The following is a 24,004-nucleotide window of genomic DNA, read 5'->3' on the forward strand; positions in this document are numbered from 1 at the left end:
AATTGAGTTGTTACGAAAGATAATGACTTATGTTTTTGTTTTATGGTAGTTACTACAAATATTTACTTGAAAAATATCAAACATTTCCTAAATTATGAGAAAATATATTTTGGAAATCTTGAACATTCTACAAATCGGAGTTAATTGATGCCTGAACGCTATGAAATAATAGACCAATAAAAACAAGCTCTTGTCTACAAAAATAACCCATATTTAACTGCTTTTTTGGCAAAATGAGCTAAAATAGTGATTCTGTAAACTGTTTCACAGCAATTATGAATAAATTATGATATCAAGTATATTAGTAATTACAATAATAATAGTTTTAAGCGTATTTTGTATCAGAAATTATGTTATCGACAACAGTTACAGAACTAATATACTGATTTACTTCATTTCTCTTTCTTCTTCACCAAATAGCTAAGGAAAGGATAATTTCAAGCAGCTGAGGACTGTTTCAGTCAATCCATGTGTATTAGTTAAATTATATTTTCACTTCATTGTTTTCTAAGTTTTTATACCTTTTCTGATTGGTTATTTTAAACAGATTGTGGAGTGAGGCCGGACCAGTTTAGTTGTCTAACTTCTGCAATAAAGTTCTGATTTCTAAATTTTATATAACGGAGATGTTTTAAATGTTTTCTACCAATATAAACGGAATTCATCCTAATATTTTGTACGTAGTTTTTAGGATTAATTAATATTAATTATTGTTTGTTTGTTTGTTTTTATTTCGCGCAAAGCTACACGTGGGTTATCAGCGCTAGCCGTCCCTAACTTAGCAGTGAGTAAGACTAGAGGGAAGGCAGCTAGTCATCGCCACCCACCGCCAACTTTTGGGCTACTCTTTTCACCAACGAATAGCGGAATTGACAGTCACATTATAACGCTCCCACGGGTAAAATGGCAGCATGTTTGTTGTGACGGAGAATCGAACCCGCGACCCTCAGATTACGAGTTGAGTACCTTAGCCACCTGGCCCTACGGGGCCTAATATTAATTAACAAATATAATTAGTATTAATAATTCTTAGATTTCCGAAATAAAAGTTTATTGTTACTGCAATTATTGCCAGGTATAATCGCTTCTGTTTATAATTATTCAGAGCAACATAAAATTTGTTTTATGTATTTTAAAAATATGTCGAGTTTATATTGTTTAAAATACTTTTAAAAAATTAACGACAGAGTTTGTTAATTTTAAAGTGTCTATTTTTACGACTCAAGTTATGAAATAGAACAAGAGCTATAAAAAATGCATTAACCAAAGGAAAATTGATAGAAAATTCATAATTATTTAATTGGATGAATACGCAAAATAATAAAAGTTTTTGTTGTTTTTTCACATTTTAAGATGTAGAAATAATAATTTAGGAACGCAAAATGGGCTAAGAAAATTTAATAAGATGTTTGCAGATTATCAAGATGAAATAATGTTTAATTTTTCTAACTACGATTTAAATGGAACAGAAAAACATATGCTGATCCGTGGTGTAAAATTTGCCATTCCACCAAACAAGGCTTAAATATGAGGATCGTATATTGAGTTTTGAACAGTAGCTGTAATAAATTATCTGAAAGGGAAAACAATTAATCTCTGAGAGCTCTGATAGAAGTGGCATTGCTATAACATATTGTAATGATCACAACTTTTGGGCAAAACTTACTAATATAAACAAGAAAGAATTTCAAACCATAGAAAGTCAAGAAAGAAAGAAAATATAGTGATTATAAAAGTCCGATAAAGGAAATAGTGCAGTTATTTTAAATAAAACTGATTACATTATTAAAGCTAAAAACATTTTAAGTGATTAAACTAAATTTGTAAAATTAGATAAAGATTCATCTAATACTAGAAAAGGTAAAATATATGGATACTAACAAAAACTGAAAAAAGGAGAATTTATTGACCTAAAACAAATATTATAAAAAGAAACAGGTTGAGACTGAAAAAACCATCGGCAGAAGACAGGATTGTCCCCACCATCTTTCTTCGTGTAGAGCTGAGGACTGATTTCAGTCTGCAGCGTATAGGTTCCATCCCTCTGAAGCCATCCCTTGCCATCACAAAAAGAACAAACTTAAAGGTATGTGTGCAGTATATAGCGATAAACAATAACAAGTAGAATATAATAATTTAAAAAGTACAAGTTTTTGAAGAATGTAACTAGACATGCACATTTCACATTCATGAGTGCGTTTTGCATTGGTGGCACCTGAAAGTCAGTAAAACCTTAATTTCCTAGTCTAGGCAGTGGACAAATCTATCACAAACAGAGTATATTCCAAGTTTGAAAGCTGGTAGATCATTCTGTAGATGTTTTTGTATCATTTTTAAATATGGAAAAGTTTGAAGAATTCCATTTTTCAAATTTGACATTTCAAGATAAATTAACTATTCAAACTGCTACATCTAGTTTGATTTTATAGACAGAATTACGATGTATAATTAAAATTCATTTTGTTACGACTCATAAATACTAGGTACAATGAATGTGGAAGGGCCGAGTATTAGTTACCATAGTCGGCAAAGTATGAACAAATAAAACCCAGTCTCTGATACCAATAATTTATAAACACCAGACAGGTTTCGAGATGTTAAAATTGCACGTTAAATAATACAGACCATATTTGTCGTCATGACTTAGGCTTACCATTCTTCCACTGGAGGTATGACCGACTCGCAACCGGCCTGGGCGGTATCAATATAACTTACAGTTCCGCTACTCTCGCTCGTGAAACTGTCCTCATCACTAGAACGTGTCAGATCTGTGTCAAAAGTAACTGTTCTAGGTTCGTTCAGAGTAGGTTCGAATTGATATGGCGCTACTTGACACTGTTCAGAACACAAAGTCAAAACAGACTCCGCCTCTGTTTCTCCATATTCACTGGCCATGTTTATTTACATTCAACACGCTGGCGATTTGTTTGACAACTATTACGTTACAGTACTTTTCCTAGCGGCAAACGTAAAAAATTAAAACGTTTGAATTGCCGTTTGGAAAGGGCTCTTTCTGCACCAAGTTCTATGTTTCATTTATTAGCACATATTTTTTATAAAAAATGTGAACCTACAAAATTAATCAGTATGAGTAGTTCTTTTGACTGCAAAGTTTTCTTTTTTCTGTAAAATTCACCTTTAAGGCACTCGACTCGTGTTCTGAGAGTCGCGGGTTCGAATCACCGTCACACCAAACATGCTCGCCTTTTCAGTTGTGGGGGCGTTATCATGTGACGATCAATCCCACTATTCGTTGGTAAAAGAGTAGCCCAGATGTTGGCAGTGGGTGGTGATGACTAGCTGCCTTCCCTCTAGTCTTACACTGCTAAATTAGGGACGGCTAGCGCAGATAGGTTTGCGCGAAACTGAAAAACAAAGAAACAATTCTGAATTACACTAATCATATCGAAGTGACGTGACGATAATACGTCACACTAACCGTTTTAAAATAACGATACAAATATCATATATGAAAATAAATGTAATTTAATTTCAATATCGTTTGTGATGGATTTGGATTTTTTTTTTTTTTTTACACCTTGTACCACCGAGTAGCATGGTGGCGTTGTGATTTGTGTCGATATCAAAAGAAACAAGTAGTATGAAAAATTTGTGATACGGGCCCAGCAAGGTCAAGCGTCTTAAGGCGTTCGAGTTATAATCCGAGAGTCGCGGGTTCGAATCCTGGTCGCACAAACATGCTCGCCCTTTCAGCTGTGGGGGCGTTATAATGTGACAGTCAATCCCCCTATTCGTTGGTAAAAGAGTAGCCCAAGAGTTGGCGGTGGGTGGTGATGACTAGCTGCCTTCCCTCTAGTCTTACAATGCTAAATTAGGGATGGCTAGCGCGAATAGCCCTCGAGTAGATTTGCGCGAAATTCAAAAACAAACAAAATTTGTGATATATTTTAGGCCTAACAACATCGAGAAGGATGGTAACTTTATGATTTCTGTATCGATATCATAGGAAGCCACTAATATGAAGAATTTGTAATTTCTATTTAGACCTGAGTAGCAGGGTGACTTGTTGATTTCTCTATTCATATCAAAGGAAGCAATTAATATGGCGACGTTGTGATTTTTGTATATATATCACTTAAAGAATATAATATGTTTACCTCCAAATGTCTATAGTTATCTTCACCCAGCCTACAAAAGTCTTTATTACCATTTGGATTGTACGTTCTTTCTTTTTTAATGAAAAAAAGAAATCAATTAAAAACAAGAAGTTAGAGCTAAGCCGTATAAACATGTCTCAGATAAAGTTTATGTGATACGAGAAACACAGTAGCAGCCAGCTAGCATACTTTTCTCTTAATACGATTTCTGTAGTACGACTTCTTTACGTGCAAAATACTTGTTCAACTGGTTTATCTTCTTAAAACTTCTATCATATTACACGAAGAATTATACCACAGCTCTTATCTGTCATTAACACAGAATCCTCAATCGAAATGACAGTTTGCAGAATGCCACAGTTAAAGATTATATGTACGTGTACAAAAATAAATGCATCTTGCACTGATCTGAGTGCAGAACCGTAGTATAATAATACAGACACAAAAAACGAAGCTGGACTTAAAACACCCTAAAACAATATGTCAAATAATTTACACAATATTCATTCCCCACCATTAAGCTTCAAAACAATACTTACAAATAGGACAATACTTTGAAACGGTTATGCTATTTTAATTTTCGCAGCATTTTAAAATTGATTATCCTTTCCGTTTTAAGTTCTTGGTTTTCGAACATGTACAAAACGCGTCGCTTGTCTAACAATATTTATTTTATTGTGTGGACAATGACGTATCATACAAAACGTTAGATTTATTCCTGCAGACGATTCTCAGTTACTAGAGGTGTTTATTTTTATGACTTGTTTGGCTGTTTGTATTTCATGTAATTCGTTTATTTTTATCATCATTATAGTATTGCAAAATATTAATACAGCATTTATTATTTTATAAATAACTTTATAAAAAAGCTTTTATAGTATTTATTGTTTCGTTTATTGTAAAGTTTTGGATGTAAGAAAAATATAACAAATATTGTATTTAATCACACCGACTGTCGTAACAAAACAAAATAGTTACTCGAGATAATGTGGTATTGGATTTTTCTTATAATGGACAACATAAAAACTGCCCGGCATAGCCAGGTAGTTAAGCCACTCGACTCGTAATGTGAGGGTCGCGGGTTCGAATCCCTGTTACGTCACACATGCTTGCCCTTTCAGCCGTGGAGGCGCTATAATGTGATGGTCAATCCCACTATTCGTTTGTAAAAGAGTAGCCCAAGAGTTGGCTGTGGATGGTGATGACTAGCTGCCTTCCCTCTGGTCTGGCATTGCCAAATTAGGGACGGCTAGAGCTGAAAGCCTCGTGTAACTTTACGCGAAATTCGAAAACAGACAAATAAAAACAGAAAGAGAATTTTACAATGTTCCCGTTTTGTTACAACAGACGCTTACCTGTGTAACGATCACAGAGTCGAAAAATGACTTATGAAAATTCGAAAGCGTTTTAAGCTATATACCATAACACTTCACATAAGCACTGTTTATCACAGATATGCGACTGTCCTTTTGAAATGGTACCTATAATATTTGTATCACATGTCAATTCATACTTATAATACATAGATCATATGTAAAATCGTTCTAATAAAATTTACATCACAGGTGAACTTGTAGTAATAATATTTGTAGCACATCAATTCGTATTTATAATACTTAATTCACTTGTGAGGACGTTATAATGTGAGAATCAATCCTACTACTCGTGGGTAAGAGAGTAGCCCAAGAGTTGGCGGTGGGTGGTGATGGCTAGCTGCCTTCCCTCTAGTCTTACACTGTTAAATTAGGGACGGCTAGCTCAGATAGCCCTCGAGTACCTTGCGCGAAATTCAAAATAAAAACAAAAAGTTCGCGTTAAAAGTAAAAAGCTCATTTACTTTCGTTGCGAGTTTTAAAACCTGCAATATTAATTCACAATTGTTTACATATGACTATGATTGTTCGTGACATCTGGGTAACTTGATGGAGCTTTTGCGTTTTAAAAACTTTAAACAATGTGATTAAAATAATTATTCATTAAAAAATTATTCATGAAATATTTAAAACACAGATTAATTCGATATTTTGAATTAATATAATGATATATTTTTAATACTTTGTACAATATTTGATAACAATGTTGTGATTATTACTCTTGTAGCTATAATATCCTTTTATTGTTAATACAGAGATCAAAATTTTTACACAACTTGAAATTGTCGGCTTTTCTTATTCTTAGAAGAATAACACACGTATTATATTTCTTTAGGAACAGTAAACGTTGTATTACATTAAGGTAAGACCAGTTACAGCTGTTACCACATTATTTTTACTGTTTCAATAACAGGCTTCCACTGTCATTGCTGTTTAGCGCAAAAATACACGACTGACTGCTTGCGCTGTGTCCACTGTAGGGAATCGAATCCCGGGTTTTAGGGTCGTAAGTCTGTAAATTTATCAATAACATAACGGAGAATAGGCTATCGCTGAAACTAATAGTAATAAACTACAGTTTCATTGAAAACCTCATATTCCAAATGAATATATCTTAATATCTTAAAAATTAACAGTTATTGGAGAAGATAATTTCACCACCAGGTAGAAAACTGACAATCAATTATTATTCGAGAAAATTTTTGGACAGGTTTGATTTGTGTTGAATTTCTCGCAAAGCTACACGAGAGCTATCTGCGCTATCCGTCCCTAATTTAGCAGTGTAAGACTAGAGGGAAGGCAGCTAGCCATCATCACCTACCGCCAACTCTTGGGCTACTCTTTTACCAACGAATAGTGGGATTGATCGTCACATTATAACGCCCTCACGGCTGAAAGGAAAAGTATGTTTGGTGTTACGGGGATTCGAACCTGCGACTCTCAGATTACGAGTCTAGTGTCTTAACCACCTGGCCATGCCGGGCCCAGTACAGAGAAATAACAAGTATACGCGTCACAAAGTTTTATTTCTCCTTAACCAGTACAGAGAAATAACAGTTTAAATAAATCAATTTAAGAGTATTACGCACGAGTCTCCACTGAGTTTCAACGTCGTATTTTTCAACAAATTTTCTTAATATATTTTCTAATATCCTAATCGTTACTAGTATGATAAGAAATGTCAAAAAGTTTAATACCTTAAAAATATAAAAACCTCAAGAATAAAGTCCTTATATCGAAATAAATTGTTCAGTAAAACTAAAAATTAATAGTTGTCGTAGAAAATAACCTAGAAAGGAATTATAAATTTGACAGTCAAATACGAAACACAAGATTATGTAGAAACTTTAAAAACATCACAGTTGTTAAATTGAATGTAAACATCAAATATAGATCTCTATAAAACAATGGTTACTACTGTGAAACTAATTGCATGCTGAAAAAATAAATTCCTATAAAACTAAAAAATTATCACAATTGTGAAAATAGCTATGTTTATGAAAGATAAATTCCTATACGACTTAACAATGACCAAACTCTGAGACTATGGATGGAAAATAAATTCCCATGTAAAACTGTAAACAATGATCACAATTGTAAGATAAAATATATGTATCAAAAAAGTGTAATTAAATATATGTATTAAAGATAGGTTCCTATGAATCTTCAAGAAGTGATATTTATAGTTAGATATAAATATAACTGAACAAAATATCGCTGTTCTAATAAAAAGGCATATGTTAAAAATCAATGTTTCACAAGACAACTAGAAGCAATATACGATTAATGACAACCTTTTAAATCACCCTACAAAGGCACGTGCGTTTAGTTATGTTTCTAAAAGAACGTTATAGGATTGGGCAAAGTATATATATTTTTAGTTACACAACAATATGAACTAAAGTAATTTGAGAAATAATAAAAAATTTTCAATAGTTATACTGAAATGTCGATTGTGTAGCCCGTGACACACTTATTGTACATTTTATAATTATGCCTACTCGCTATTTTAGTTTTTATAAATTATTTGGGCTTTGTTATTACCGGATCTTACCCGAAGACTGCCTAGTGGTCGGGTTCTTGATTTAAAAAATGAAGTTCGCAGGTTCGAATCTCCGTTCCACTAAACACGGTCAATCCCATTATTCGTTGGTAAAAACAGTAGTTCAATAGTTGGCGGTGATGACTAGCCGTCTTCTTTCTTGTCTTTCACCGCCAAATTTGGACCAGCTAGCGTAGATCCTTCGCGTAGCTTTGCGCAAAATTAAAAAAGCAAACAAACTTACCAAACGATGGTAAGATGAATTGTTTGTTGTATATTATCTATCTTTCCAATTTATTTTATGCAGGAAAAGATAAAATATACGTAACTGAATTGCAAAATGTCATCACTTGGTAACTGCTCTCACAAAATACACGTAATCGTGACTTTAAATTAAAAGTGAAGAATAGAAATGGGAAAGTGGCTGTCGATAAGTTTTAGCCAACGAGAGAGGATAACAAAACAATGCAACCAATAAGAAGTAGCAAAGACCACGCCTAGTCTCATTCACGATAAGCGGCTGAATTGTGGGGGTGTGACCTAATCAGCTCAACGCTGCGATTTAGGAATACCGCAAGAGGATCTCGTGGACACCGGAAGGCATTAAATGAACGGTGAATCTGGGAAAATTCAGTCTGTCTTGAGGTAAGTTTACAGTTTGTAGATTAGTTTATTTTGTATTTTATACGATATTCTGCGTTATTAAGTTGATTGACATGGTGTTCTAATTGCTAATATGTGATCTTTGCAAATATACTGTTTTATAAGAACTTAAACTGGTTCTCATAATTCAAATACTACGTAATTTTGAGCTAAAAACTCTATGTCGAGTTACCAGTAATACTGAATGCACAATTAAACTAATAAGTATTAAAAATGTGTTCAGTTTTACTTACAAACACATGTGCCCGCAGTTCAACCTGTTTTATGATGTTACCATTAACTACGTAGTTCATTTCATTTGTGATACCTCTACCCACGTAGTTAACCTGTTTAATGATGTTGTTACTCATCACACACTTAAGGTGTTTTATTGTGTTGCTACTCGCCACGTAATTCAACTGTTTTATGAAGTTACTATTCGTCTCGTTGGCCAACTGTTTTATATTTCCAGTCTTTGCCTACTTCAACAGTTTTATTATACTTACACACACTACATAGTTTAATTGTTTTATGATGTTGTCACCAACCACGTAATTCATCAGGTTTATTTATAGTTTTGTTACTCGCAAAATAGTTCAACTGATTTATACAGAGGCGTCACTAGGTGATCCTTGGATCGCGCCTACAAAATTGGGAATTTTCTGTGTTTTAGTACAGTATCGAACATGATTTTTGATTTCGATTTTTCTATACACAAACTGGGGGTTCAGGGCGTGTTAAATAGAGAGAGGCATGTGCCTGAATCTATCGACGCCTCTGCATTTGTATATAATTTTATTAATCACTTGTTGTATTTTGTTAAATATCATGTCACTAATCGTTACTTGAATTAACTATTATGTATTCTTCAACCATTTTCCGCTTAATAAAGTATTTTGTCTTACTCGGCAAAGTAATATCGCTATATGGGGGCTGCTCAAGGCAAGATTTTCAACAATTAACTATCCACTGTCTTAAATGACATTGGTGATAATTATTACTCATTCACTTGATCTAGTTCATCATTTACGAAAACTGATAATATAACTACCACCTATACAATTATTACGCCTTTTGTATCCCAACTGGCTTGTTCAGCCCTGGTATTGGGCGAGGAGCTTCGTCGGCACTGGATATGGCAGATGTAGTGTGGTTAACATATTCTTCTTTAATTTCAGTTACGAGTTCTTAGTCATACTAATATTTATTACACACACCGTTCCATTGTATAAACAAAATTTGTAAACATTTGACTACTTCATCAGACACGATTTTCAACCAACAAGATTTGTTTTCATAGATTCAATTATTTTTTAAGCTCAGCGTTTTGTAGAGTTGTATGTACTAAAATATCCCACCTTTCAAAACGTAGACATCCTTAGTGGCCCGATTATAGGGCGATCTCAAAAATAAGGCAATTCCAATTTTTAGAAACCATGCGAAAGGAAGGAAAAGAACGTCCTTTTTTTAGGTCCACAAAATTAATACTATAACTGAAACGCCTACAGATGAATTAGTTGCAAAAATTAGCGATGACCTTGAGTAAACATCTGGCATGCATGCATAGACAAATGCTATCTGCATATCCAAGAATGCGACAGACTAGAGTCGGAAGAAGGGCATGAAATCGAAGCGATTACAAGACGACTATGAATTTTACAGACTAATTATCAATCAAAACACAACATCTTATAATTGGGACAGTACAGTATTTAAAACCAGGCTCAGTGAAGTATCATTCTGGACATTTTCAGGGTGAAAGTTACCAACGTATCCGTGTTAGTCGTTCGCAGTAATTAAAGTCAATCTGTATCTCAAAACAACTGGTATGGGTATTAAAACTCTTATTAAAATAAAATTGAGAACAACGTTTGGACCTTCTTAGGTCATCTTCAGGTTAACAAAGTTAGTCCAGTGGAAAGGCTAATTATTAGAGATTAGCTTAAAGTCTAGAAAGCACTTACTCAAGCTTCCAATACGTGGAGCGTGATTCGTTTAAAACGACCAAAAAGTGAGGAAGAAACTGACTCGTTTCCCTTGTTATAGTCTGGGAAAAAAAAAAAGTATTTCATTTGTACTCTGTCCAGTTTATGTTTCGTTTCGTATTTCGTGTTCTAAGCAAAATCTAACAATGTATACCCAGAAATATGCAGATAAGAAGAAAGATTTGTTAATACAGCAATGCTTGCACTCGCTTTTTTTATTATTATCTCAAATACAAGGAACACAATATCTCAGTTTTATGCTTTTATATCTAACTTCGTATCAACCCTGATGTATTTACTAGGCAAACATTTCGAAGTTAAGTTTATTGTTTTCTGTTTTTATTTATAACAAACCCACTAAAGCAAGAAAGTGCTACTGAATGGCTATTCCGGGCAACTACGGGCTGATCTGCCCTTTTCCAGCTTATTCGTGTTGTCTGCCGCCGGATCCTCATCTGAAGACAAACAGGTTTTGTCCGCTGAGCATCGCCTGCACGCGCCCTCATCGAACAAATGCAATGTCGTCATTTACCATTGAGAGTATACTAGCTCGAGATTCCCCACCTTCACCGAGGGTCACTTATCCTTACTGGACATCGGGAATTATTCCATTTACTGGATCTTATCCCTCTGCAGAACTATTGGGTAAGTAAAGAGTTTTATTTAAAAACATAATTATGAAAAGAGCTGCTATTATTTGTTAATAAATACAAATAAATAGTGTAATACAAGTTTTACGTTCAGATTATATTGAAAAATAAGTTGTTTTCATTACTCTGAATAGTAGGATGAAGCCCTTCAAATACATCCTGCAGACTACCTAAGAGTTTGTTTTTTAAGATAATACGTAACGCGTGCTTGTTCTATTCAAAACAGTGCTGTACATTCTTCGAAAAGGTGTTAGAATTCTTGTGAAAAAGTAAGAACTCATTTTAAAATAGAATTGCTTGGAAAAATTCCCAAAATAACAAATTGCCCGTTGAAAACGTTTTTCATAAAAATGTAAAGTTAGCCTTTTGATTGTAATCTAAATCAATTTTAAACTTTGAAGATTTTAAAGCATCGTAACAACTTCTGAAAGTGATAAATAAAAACTATGAATAAATAATATTGTAAAAATAGGTTGAATAAATTTCCTGAAACAAAAAATTAAATATAACAGTTTACCTTAAAGCACTGAATGGAAAAAGGGCTTTATTTTTCATCTTTTTTATCATTTATCATCATTAGCGGCTTAAATAACCTATCTCCCCTTTTAATTCTAAATGAAACTCTAAGCTCAATTTTAGTACACTTTCTTTTCAACTATTAATGGAAGCTATCGCATTTTAAAATAAATTATACTTATTAATCTAACAATACCTTCTCTTTTTTTTTACTAAAACATTGAATGTGCGATGTCGTAAGTAAATCTCTTAATGAATTGCTCTTAGAGTTGGCACAATTATCTTACTTTTTCCTTCAGTTTGGAAAAGTAGGATATAAAAGCAAGAGCTGGTACCTATTACTTACATACACATCCCTATACGTGAAGATCTACAACTTGAATGTTGCTCTGAAATACTTCTATTAATCAAACACGTGGTTCTGGAACGAGTCACATACCCAACTTGGGGGTGTACGTGTTCTTCTGAATGGACACTTTAGAGGTTTCGCAAAGAAAGCAACATGAGAACAAGTGGTTGTTAAATATCGAACACAAAATGCAGCTTGTTTATTCAAGGTCTCAATAATTCACACAGTGTATATAAAAACTCACTAAGAGCTTCGTTCCTAATCTCATTCTGTTCGTTTGGAAATTTAACTAATTTGAATCATGAAACAACTTTACTCATTTTGTGTCTCAAAAATATCAACTTGTGCAATCATGTTGCATTGTCATCTGTTGTTTTTACAATAGTTTTCTAATGAAAATATCTCAAAATCGCATGTCTGGCACGTGAGTGAACCTTCTGATGTATAACTATGTTCTGCAGCTTTCATTTTTAATACTATGTCATTATGTAGGTGAGAAAGCCTATAAGGCGTAGCAGTGTTTGTAATCATAAGACAGCAATCAATCATTTAGAAAGTGACATAAGGAACTTTTACAGTTTACACTAATACAAGTCTAACGGTGTAACTACGGATCAAAACAATCGGATAAAGTAAACAGAAACTGTGAATTTCTTCTCAAAGATACATCATTCATAAGTGACTTTGTAGGTAAAATATTTAGATGTCTTTTAACAATGGAAAAACATGAGATATCAAATAAACGTAACTTTTAAAAGCCTACAGAAGGTATTCTTTAAGACAAACAACTTTTTCTGATACGTGTAGCTTATCCAGCTGTTCTTCCATCTTATCTCGGTACATCACATGTATCTACATCAGCATCTCTCAGCGGCCAGAAGCGGAAACGACGTCACAGAACAATTTTCACGGAAGAACAATTAGAACAACTCGAAGCAGCATTCAACAAAACTCATTATCCTGATGTGCTTTTACGAGAAGAACTAGCTATGCGAGTGGACTTGAAAGAAGAAAGGGTTGAGGTTAGGGTTAATTTTATAAATTTACTAAACATGTTGTATACTTAAAGTAAATCCTAACTTTTCTCTGAAGATACAAATAAATATAGTCCCGGCCTGGCCAGGTGGGTTAAGGCGTTTGAATTGAAGGTACGAATTGATATGGCACTACTTGACACTGTTCAGAACACAAAGTCAAAACAGACTCCGCCTCTGTTTCTCCGTATGCACTGGCCATGTTTATTTACATTCAACACGCTGACATTGGCGATTTGTTTGACAACTATTACGTCACAGTACTTTTCCTAGCGGCAAACGTAAAAATTAAAACGTTTGAATTGCCGTTTGGAAAGGGCTCTTTCTGCACCAAGTTCTATGTTTGTATTTATTAGCACATATTTTTTATAAAAAATGTGAACCTGCAACATTAATCAGTACGAGTAGTTCTTTTGACTGCAAAGTTTTCTTTTTTCTGTAAAATTCACCTTTAAGGCACTCGGCTTGTAATCTGAGAGTCGCGGGTTCGAATCCCCGTCGCACCAAACATCCTGACCCTTTCAGCCGTGGAAGCGTTATCATGTGACGGTCAATCCCACCATTCATTGGTAAAAGAGTAGCCCAAGTGTTGGCAGTGGGTGGTGATGACTAGCTGCTTTCCCTCTAGTCTTACACTGCTAAATTAGGGACGGATAGCGCAGATAGTCTTCGTGTAGCTTTATGCGAAATTCAAAAACAAACAAACAGTAAATAATTTCAACTCCATTGGTAAACGGTTTCGTTGTCAAAACAATTGGGACGAGTTAGAAATGTAAATCCTTTCCTTTAATGGGAATTTTGAAGACCTATAGTGTCTAAAAGTATATAATGGACTACTATAAATCTACTTTTTTGTCAGATATTAATTATAACGAAAATAGTCAAATCTTGTTTTTTTATTTAAGACTACTGCTACAGTTAGTGTACCGATTTACAAACGTGTAAATTAGTAACTGACACAACTTCGTTTCAATACTGGTTTGAGAAGTTTAAGACACAGTGAAATTATGAAAAGGGAAGGTTTCCCTGGTGTTTTAATGGTATGGATTTGCTGAAATATTATTTTTTTGTGTATTCTGGTGGATCCAAAAACAAGACAGTCGAAGCAGCTTTAGAATATTATTATACACGTATCATAATTACAGCAACTGATTTTCTATACGTTGAAGTCGTCATGACACATTGACACGAACTGTTTATTGTTGAGGTGTCTGCTCATAATCTTATGTAAGAAGTTGGAGCAAAATCCCTTAGAACTAACGTAAATCATAATTACGCGTATGCTTATTTGTTCACGATTCAACCCAGGAAAAGCCTATAATTATGTCAACCCGTATAATTTAATAATTTTTCAATACATTTTAAACTACATCGTTGATCAAGACTTGAACCAAAAGCGTTTTCTCATTTCCTACAGCTTTAACCTTTTAGATTTCAACAAACGCTGAATTAATTTTTTTTTTCTGGAAAACACACCATACTTCAGTGTCTTGAAAAGAAAAATGTTCATAATATTTCGAACATAAAACAAAATTTGAAAAACGATAGGTGTAGTAAGTAAGCTTTACTGGATAACGTTCGAATATAGTTTTGTCCACGAAATTCAAAATATTTTACACTGTAAGTATATTGTTTAAAAAACTGTGTTGCACACATGATTGAAGACTTCATCAAGGTTTTCTGTTTTATACATCCACGGTCTACTTCACATCTTCCTCCTCACAGATCTGGTCAGCGCAATTATCGAAGTTAATATCATTGTCAAAATTGTCCTTCAAATTATCACCATCAACAATAGTACTGTTTATTTGTGATAAAATATCAACCAGTTCTGGTTGTAGGATGTAGCCTTCAGTCCAGTTTAATGCAAGTTTCTTAGTGTCATCAATGGTCCAACTGTGTCCATTTGGACTAACTATTTGAGGGTGTGCTGTGGCAGAAACTTTCCAAATGAACATTTGGTAACTGGCTCGAAGAATAAGTATTCTTGGTGAAGGGCTGCAAGATTAATATCTTTTCCACTAACACGAGAGAGTGATTCACCAGACTTCGGTTGGAATTCTTGTCTAAACGTGTCTGCCTGTAGCTTGTTGATGTGGGAGTGTATTTATTTTCGATATATATGAAAACTAAATTTGTCTAGTTACATTGGATCCTCATCTCTAAGCAACTAGTTCTTAACCTTTTCCAGTAACGTACCCGTAGTTGATTTTCAACATTATCATGCAATTCTCACTTGCGTCATCAATGTTTTTCTTGAGCTGACCATCTGACGTACAGATGCTATGTTGAATCCCCACAATGTATTCTTTGGAAGTAATTTTGTACTCCAGGAGTACATGCATCCCCATATTGAGAACTCTATTGATCTAAATTATTCCCAAGGCTTTCAATACAGGAACAAACTCTGGATATTTCACCAATATTTTCTTTGGTTTAATTATCCCTTCGCGAACAAACGAAGCACTTATTAACATTCGATAGTCACCTCTTATATCCAGTTCCAGTATCAAACAAAACAGTTCGTTAGAAGAAATATTAGTAACAAGGAGAAGACATCGTATCTGGTAAATGAACCAATCATCAATGCTTTTGAAACTGATGTTTTTCCATTCTATAAGTAGCAACTTTATGGGTTGATCTTTATTTTAATTGTTACACTTAAATGTTTCCTGTTGATGGGAATTTTTTGTTTCGGGTCCTTTTATCAAGAATGACTCTGTGACTTCTCTTCTGTTTCCCTCTGGAGTCTTTACTGAGTCTTCTTTACAGGTGTTGGAGACAAAGTAAACAAGGCATCAAATATTTTATCTTGGTAGTCACAGAGCTATTGACGATCTGTGTTTTGTTTTGAAAAGTAAGTTATTCTTATCTTGTATATCTAAGTCAGTAGTCCTCAACTTTTTTCTAGTAATGTACCTCTAGTTAATTTCCAGTATTATCATACACCTCTAAGAGGTACGAGGTTTGGCACAGTCGCCATACGTCAGGGCAACTCAAAGAAGTACATTTTCTATAATTTCCCGCCTTCTTACTTTTCATAACTTCTCTTTACATTTCATTTCTAAAACGGAAATAAAACTGTGTAAGTGAGTGCTATTCCCAGAAAAAAAGTCTATAATTTTCCTTGAATGTTTCTTTACACAACCATCTGCTGTGAAAAGGAAGCCTCTGTATGCTCCATATCTTAAGTAGAAAAGCATTAAAGTGGTCGATATGTGATGCATGTTTACTCTAAAATTGTTCAAAAGAGATTGTTACGTACGTCACATTTAATAATATATTTATAATATACAAATAACAACAAAAGTATTTCTAATTTGGAAATGCTGAAAAATATCAATCATGAAACAAATAAATGTAGTTGTTTTTTAATAAAATGCAAGAACTTAAAAACAAGATTAAACATTGAGAACATAAAATGTTCACTATGGAACACCTTGTTTTGGTAATTTTCCATAGAATGTTCTCTATGTAGCACAATGTTTTAGTAATGGTATCTATGTAGCATTCTGTTTCAGTTATTTTTTTCATATGTTCTCTATGTAGCAACTTTTTTTATCATTTGCGTCATATAAAGATCTCTAAGTTTTGGTTACTTTTTTGCAATATAAATATACTATAAAATTCCTTTAAAATACTAGTATCATATTATTCCAAGTAACAGCCAACCCCCTTCTCCAGTGGCATAGCGATATGTCTTCAGACGTACAATAATAGAAACTTGGTTTCGATACCTGTGGTGGGCAGAGCACAAATAGCTCCTTGTTCAGCAGTGGAAGTATTAACCCTAACCCACTTATTTATTGATATGCTCCAATGAATCCGATGACAAGCTAATAATATCGTTTTCACCACTTTTGTTTTAATATATTGTATTCTGTCCGTAAAATATATTTCTTTTTTCTATATATTATACTATAAAAATATATAAGTCCCGAAAATCTTGACGTTATTTGGATATCGTGTGATCCGTCGAAAATTTGATTGGTTATCTTTTTACGAAAGGTGTCTATAGATTTGTTATAGGCATCATTAAGAAACATGATCAAGGAGGATTTTACTGTATCATGATACAAAAGCGACATAAGACACGTTTATATAAGTTATTTCTACCACATATCAATTCAACTGTGGCATACCTGACGAATGGAACGAGTATTCATGCAATTCTACATGGAAACATATCGATCAAGTTACCAGACGCACTGCCCATTCATTTCTGTGCGATCAGACTGTGAAACGTGTGCTGGGAAACCGTCTTCCTCATACTCTAGATGGATTATGGAAAGCTGTAGGGAGAAGGGGTTTGCTCAGAACGTAACAGTTTTACGACGAGATTTCTTCAGTGAAAACTACTATGCAGGGCTATTGTCAAGACAAATGATCGTCAACTATTGCATGATTGGACGTGGCTACATACACGTGATGACACATTAGGGCTACAAAATAATTTTAATACAATGTAATTAACCTTCATGTGTATACGTATATATATTTATGTATACAAACCGCGTGCTTCGAGCTCATTCAGATAATGAAAACGTTTGTTTTATATTTCATTTAGAGAAAAGTAACAAGTAAGCAAAATATTTTTGTTAAGAAGTGTGTGCAGTCCTTTTTAATTTTTTAAGTTCTATTATTTCCAAATCTAAATATAATTTTCTATTGATTTTTAAGTCATTGTTCACCATTTCATGGCGTCATATCGTTCTTTCTAAGAGTAAATCTCAATAATTCTATTTAATAAGCTATTTTTCTGATATGTCTGGGTCGTTCTTTCTTCTTACGTTGTTGAGTTCACTTCTCTTCAGTTTTCGAGTATTTCTGATTCGAAACCCACTCCGGGCTGCACTTTGGGCTGCGGGTGCACTGTATGAGTAGTAATTAAAATATCACAATCCAGTAAAACAGTTGTACTTCAAGAGTTGGCGGTGGGTGCTGTTAACTAGCTGCCTCCATTCTAATCTCCTTAGCAGGCACAACTTTATTTCAATTACGGCCCAGCATGGCTAGGTGGTTAAAGTAATCGACTCGTAATCTGAGGGTCGTGGGCTCGAATCTCCGTCACACCAAACATGCTCCTCCTTTCAGCCGTGGGGGCGTTATAATGTTACAGTCAATCCCACTATTCGTTGGTAAAAGAGTAGCCCAAGAGTTGGCGGTGGATGGTGATGACTAGCTGCCTTCCCTCCATTTTTACACTGCTAAGTTAGGGATAGCTAGCGCAGATAGCCCTCGTGTGGCTTTGCGCAAAATTCAAAACAAACCAAACCTTTATAATCTATTATTTCATGGTTAAGGAAGACCGTACGCATATAGTCCTCCGGTAGTTCTGAGGAAAATCCTGAAACCAATAAACGTTTTGATTTTTACATTGAGTAACATGTTGTTCGTTGTTTCTTATTATTATCTGGCTATGTTAATTAATTCTCACGTGCAAGATGGAGAGGAAAAACTTGTTCTGGACCATTCTTCCTTGGTATTCACACCAAAACGCCTCACACGATAAAACAATACAGTTGTTTAAACCTGTTATTACTGAGGCAACAAGACTCCAAAACGATGCGAGTTTTTTGTGAGATCTAAGAATAACGTAGTCTATATGTTGATGGATTTTGAATTGGATCTTTCACATTTTTGGTATGTTGTTGTTATTGTTCTGTAATCATTGTGGGGAATCGAACCTTGGACTTTAGCATTATAAGTCCTCAGACTTACTGCTCCGTCACTAGAGGGTGGCTGTAATGTGAGCATACCTTTTTGGCGTCCGGACGTCTTTAAAGGCTTGTCTAAGCTATTGACGCAAGCTCTTGTGTATTTTGTCGCAAGACGGGGCGAACATAAACACGCTCCCTAAATAGAAATGAAACACTATTGGCGGTACGGCTTTTAGAGTTGCCCAACGTAATAGGGTCCGGATTCGAACCTAGCATACACATAAAAACGCATTATTTTGACTAGTGTGAAAAGTTTAGCTTTTAAACATGAAATAGAACATATTACACGAATCACTGTGTCTATACAACATTTATGACGATATATTATTAAATACAGCATTTAAAATAGTCATGCAAACAATAACAAAACAAAAACTTTGAACAAACAGACAAAGAAAACTTACTGAGTTATGATAACGTGACAAAAAATTGTATAGATTTTAGCCAAGAAGCTAAATAGTTAAATGTTTTTATCCAAATTAGGTTCTAAAAAGGTTTTTTTTTCTTTAGCATTTAAAATTGATAAGGTTAGTAAAACCTTTGACCTAACTCTTTATTCTATATTAACGCTGTTTAAGCATTGTACTATATTTAGTGTAAGTCACAAACGAATTGAAACCGCTCTAAGTGATAAATTTCACATGGTACCAGATGACATCAGTTTATGCTGGGTACGACACGATAACAAAGCTTTAAAACGAGCAATACTACGATAAAGCTTCAAGTGGTTAATTCTGTTATGTATGCTAAATAAATTTAAAAAACAACAACTTCGATCTCTATTCGTATGCAAATAACGATAATTGAACTTTATTAGCTTGCGACAAAATAAATAAATTCACGGATATAGATTTAATTGTAAAAGTCGAATCCCTTGTGCATCTCAAGGATTTAGACGACAATAGTGCTAGGGTGTTAGTGACACGTTGAGGTAAACGCGTGTTCGTCTATTGCTCGTGTAGTCGATCTTCGCCAGTCTGGATGCTCTATAGTTTAACAACAAAGCGATCTGTGATCCAGCAATCACTGCTCAATTTCGGTGCGCCACCATGAGTGGCTCTTCAAGGTGGTAGGTGGTCTTTGTGTACGAGACAAGTCCCACAGATTTGAGGTTGTTCGTTTCACGCGGCGAATACTCGAACAACGAATGCGCGAGAAAGCTATTATTATCATCAAATAAGATTTACTTGGAACAGAAAATTGACTTCGTTCTAGGGTGTCATGTCTTCTTTTTGATTGTAATACGTTAATCACTTTCATTGTCAGATTTTACATATAAAAGTGCTTTTGTTGCGAAGTTTGTTTGAGAAAATTACAACACAAAAACTTGTTTTAAAATTTCTGAGTATAATAGTTGAAATAATTATCATGGTGTATTCTCATGCGCACTCTCTGGTGACTTAGTGGTATACCTGAGGGCTGATAATACAACAAATCTGGTTTAGATACTTGCGATGGGTACATCATACACAGCCCATTGTGTCGCTTTGCACTTAACAACAAATAAAAAAATATATGTTTACTCGTCTTTTCGTAAACAAAGAGAAACGGTAGAGGTAATGTTTCTTTTTGTTTGTTGTTGTTTTGTTTTTTAATTTCGCGTAAAACTTCACAAGGGCTATCTGCGCTAGCCGTCCCTAATTTAACAGTGTAAAGCTAGAGGGAAGGCAGCTAGTCATCACCACCTACCGCCAACTCTTGGGCTACTCTTTTACCAACGAATAATTGGATTGACCGTCACATTATAACACCCCCACTGTTCAGTGATGGAATTTGTAAGTCTTTTTTGTTTGTTTGTTTGTTTGGGAATTTCGCACAAAGCTACTCGAGGGCTATCTGTGCTAGCCGTCCCTAATTTAGCAGTGTAAGACTAGAGGGAAGGCAGCTAGTCATCACCACCCACCGCCAACTATTGTGCTACTCTTTTATCAGCGAACAGTGGGATTGCCCGCGTATTATGACACCCCTACGGCTGAAAGGGCAAGCATGTTTGGTGGGGCATATTAGAACCCGCGACCATCGGATTATGAGTCGAGTGCCTTAACCACCTGGCCACGCCAGGCCATTTCAAAATGTTTAAAAATTAATTTTCTAAATTAAATATATATATATGTTATACATATATAACTGAACTTCTATCTCAGGTTTACCTACTCATGTTTTTTGTTGTTGTTGTTTTACACATGAAATTGAACATGTTAAATGAGCCACTGTGTTTATGCGATAGTCACGACAATATAATGGCGTTAAATACCGCACCTACACTAGTTATGTATACATAAAAAAAAACACCTATGAACTAATAGACAAAGAAAGAAGTAATTACGATACCGTAGCAAAGAAACTGGCTTCTAAATTTCGTAACAGTATCTTAGTTGAAATAAAACTTTGTAATCAGCGACGAACCTTGTACGGTTACAAATCTTTTAGTCTAAAGATTATATTTTTTTCAGTTGGTTTTTCTTGTTGTTTTTACGGGACTCGATAATATATTATTATAACATATACACTGTGGTATAAATAGCCCATGTACTAAACAATACTCTAATTTTAAGTAATACAGTATTCTAGTATACATTTATACTTGCCCCCCCTCTGTGGCTCAGCGATACGTCAGTGGGTTTATAACGTTAAAAAATCGGTTTCGATTTCCGCGGTGAGCAGATTTACTGGATGGAGGTTTCTAGATAAATATTTTCTTTGCTTGACGATTGGATGGAAACAACTGACTCAAAATTTCAAAACAGAAAAACATGTAATTGTTGTTTCCTATTCAGGGAGCGCAGTTAAAGCTCATTTTGTTTAGCTATCTATTTATTTATCATCGATTAATTAATCGATTAATTAATTAGCAAAAGCCTGAAAAATTAAATTAATAATACAAACATACCTTACAATTGTATTCATACTTTTTATAGGAACTCTATAACAGTAAGATTTAATTACGAATAAAATATTTTTATTACAGTCAGAAGGATAACATTTACAGACGATAGAATGTTATACAATTTTCATAAAAAGTAAATATTATTTTACAGAGATAAATAGAAATCTTTTATTCGGAATAAACTTTCGTTTGAGAAGAAGTATTCCAGTTAACCAGAAAATGTTTCGATAAGTGTTAGCCAGTTAACCAGAAAATGTTTCGATAAGTGTTAGTCAGTTAACCAGAAAATGTTTCGATAAGTGTTAGTCAGTTAACCAGAAAATGTTTCTATAAGTGTTAGTCTAACACGTTCAAACTTATGCTTGTTCACAGGTATGGTTCAAGAACCGACGAGCTAAATGGAGAAAGCAACAGAGAGAACAGCAAGAGCGACAGCACCATCTGCTGGAGGGAAACTTTCCAAAAGAGAAAACAGTACAAGGACATGAAGATGATTACATACAGGAGAAAAACTCTCTCTTTCCACAACCTCTTTCACTTCACAAGTCAACTGAAGCGTCAAACCACAATACTGAAATGTCAGATCAAGTCCAGTTTCCTTCTTCAAAAATCCACAACTCTTATTTGTCTCAACGACCAATGAAAAAGCAGTTGAGCAACACAGAAAAAGCACAACCTGATAAGATCGTGTTGCCACCCTCTCTAGCATGTAACTATTACGAAGCCTGGCCAAAAGATGCTGTGTTAAAACACGTTAATCAAATATCACCACCAGAAGGCAAAGCTCAAAATCTCAGTTTGAACGACAAAAAAGAAATTAGTCCGGTGTCATCTGACATTAATGAATGTTGCTTGTAATGAAAAGCGAATAAATATGAATAATTTATTTAATTTAACTTTATTGAAACGCTACAACAAACATTTTAAGAAAGACTTAAGTTTGCCAATTAGTTAAATTTTGGACATTCTGAAGCTGATATTTAAAGTAACAATTCTAGAAATTTTGATCAACACTCAAATTTCCTTATCTTAAAATTAAAAACTTGTTTTTTCTTTTGTTGTTGAAATGCCCAAGTTTAAATTAAATGAGCGTTTGAATTAAATCCAAATTTCTAAACGAAAACCTAATAAAATTCATTCAATGTACTGTGATTCTAAGAGTGGGCAGGATCAAGTACACAATTTATTATGTCAGAGAATTCTGTGACTTTTGAAATTTTTTTTTTTACATTCTGAAAATGAATTATCAGAATAACCAAAATAACAATATCAACATATTATTTCTAGACTAGGGCTGATATGGTTAAGGAACTCGAGTCGTACTCTGAGGGTCGCGGGTTCGAATCCCTGTCATGCCAAACATGTTCGCTTTCTTAGCCGTAGGGGCGTTAAAATGGTATGCGGGTTTTTTTATGTTACGGTCAATCCCACTATTCTTTGGTAAAAGAGTAGCCCAAAAGTTGGCGGTGAGTGGTGATGACTATCTGCCTTCTGTCTAGTTTTACACTGCTAAATTAGGGACGGTTAGCGCAGATAGCTCTTGTGTAGCTTTGCGAGAAATTCAAAACAAACATTAAATGCGTAAAATATTAGTATCAGAGTGCTTTAAACAGCATTTGTTCTTGCAACGTTAACAAATAAACTTGTTTAATAGAATGAAAAATATAATATTTTAGTTTTGAATAAGAATGATGAATCAGGATGATGAATACTACTGATCTTAAAATCAAACGTGGAATACTGAACTTTAGGAATCTTTCTGTTTTGTTACATTCGTATTAATGCATTAAAATAGCGAGTAAATGAATGGTCGAAACTACATTGATAGTAATTAGAAAATAATCATATTACATTAAATATCTTTACCTTAATTATTATTTTGCAAATTTATTATTTAGTAATAAAATGTTTACGGGATATCGAAATCTTCTAAAAGTGTTATAATACTTTTTTTTTTTTAATTTGAAAATGTATATAAAATTTTGGAGTTGCCACATTATCATTATAATACGTGTTTGACAAATCACGAATAATTAATTAATTTTACGTACAATGAGTCAAACACATTCTTTTTCTCACGTGCAAAACAATGTGTAAATGTGTAAGAATATAACTATACATTAATGCGTCATTACTATTCTCTAGATTAAGAAAATGCAGTGTATGTTCATATTACGCTAGTGTATAA

At 34.1% G+C, this 24,004-nt stretch overlaps 1 protein-coding gene across 1 annotated transcript; it reads left to right on the top strand.

Moving 5' to 3' along the window:
* Positions 1-8,576: 8,576 nt before the first annotated feature.
* Positions 8,577-22,779, top strand: LOC143254491 (uncharacterized). Its single transcript, XM_076509664.1, has 4 exons — positions 8,577-8,678; positions 11,024-11,305; positions 12,983-13,197; positions 22,189-22,779. The coding sequence occupies exons 2-4, from the start codon at positions 11,041-11,043 to the stop codon at positions 22,672-22,674; spliced, it is 966 nt and encodes a 321-aa protein (XP_076365779.1). The 5' UTR covers positions 8,577-8,678; positions 11,024-11,040; the 3' UTR covers positions 22,675-22,779.
* Positions 22,780-24,004: the final 1,225 nt, after the last annotated feature.

Source organism: Tachypleus tridentatus, chromosome 6 (genome assembly GCF_004210375.1).
Source record: "Tachypleus tridentatus isolate NWPU-2018 chromosome 6, ASM421037v1, whole genome shotgun sequence".
NCBI lineage: Eukaryota > Metazoa > Arthropoda > Merostomata > Xiphosura > Limulidae > Tachypleus > Tachypleus tridentatus.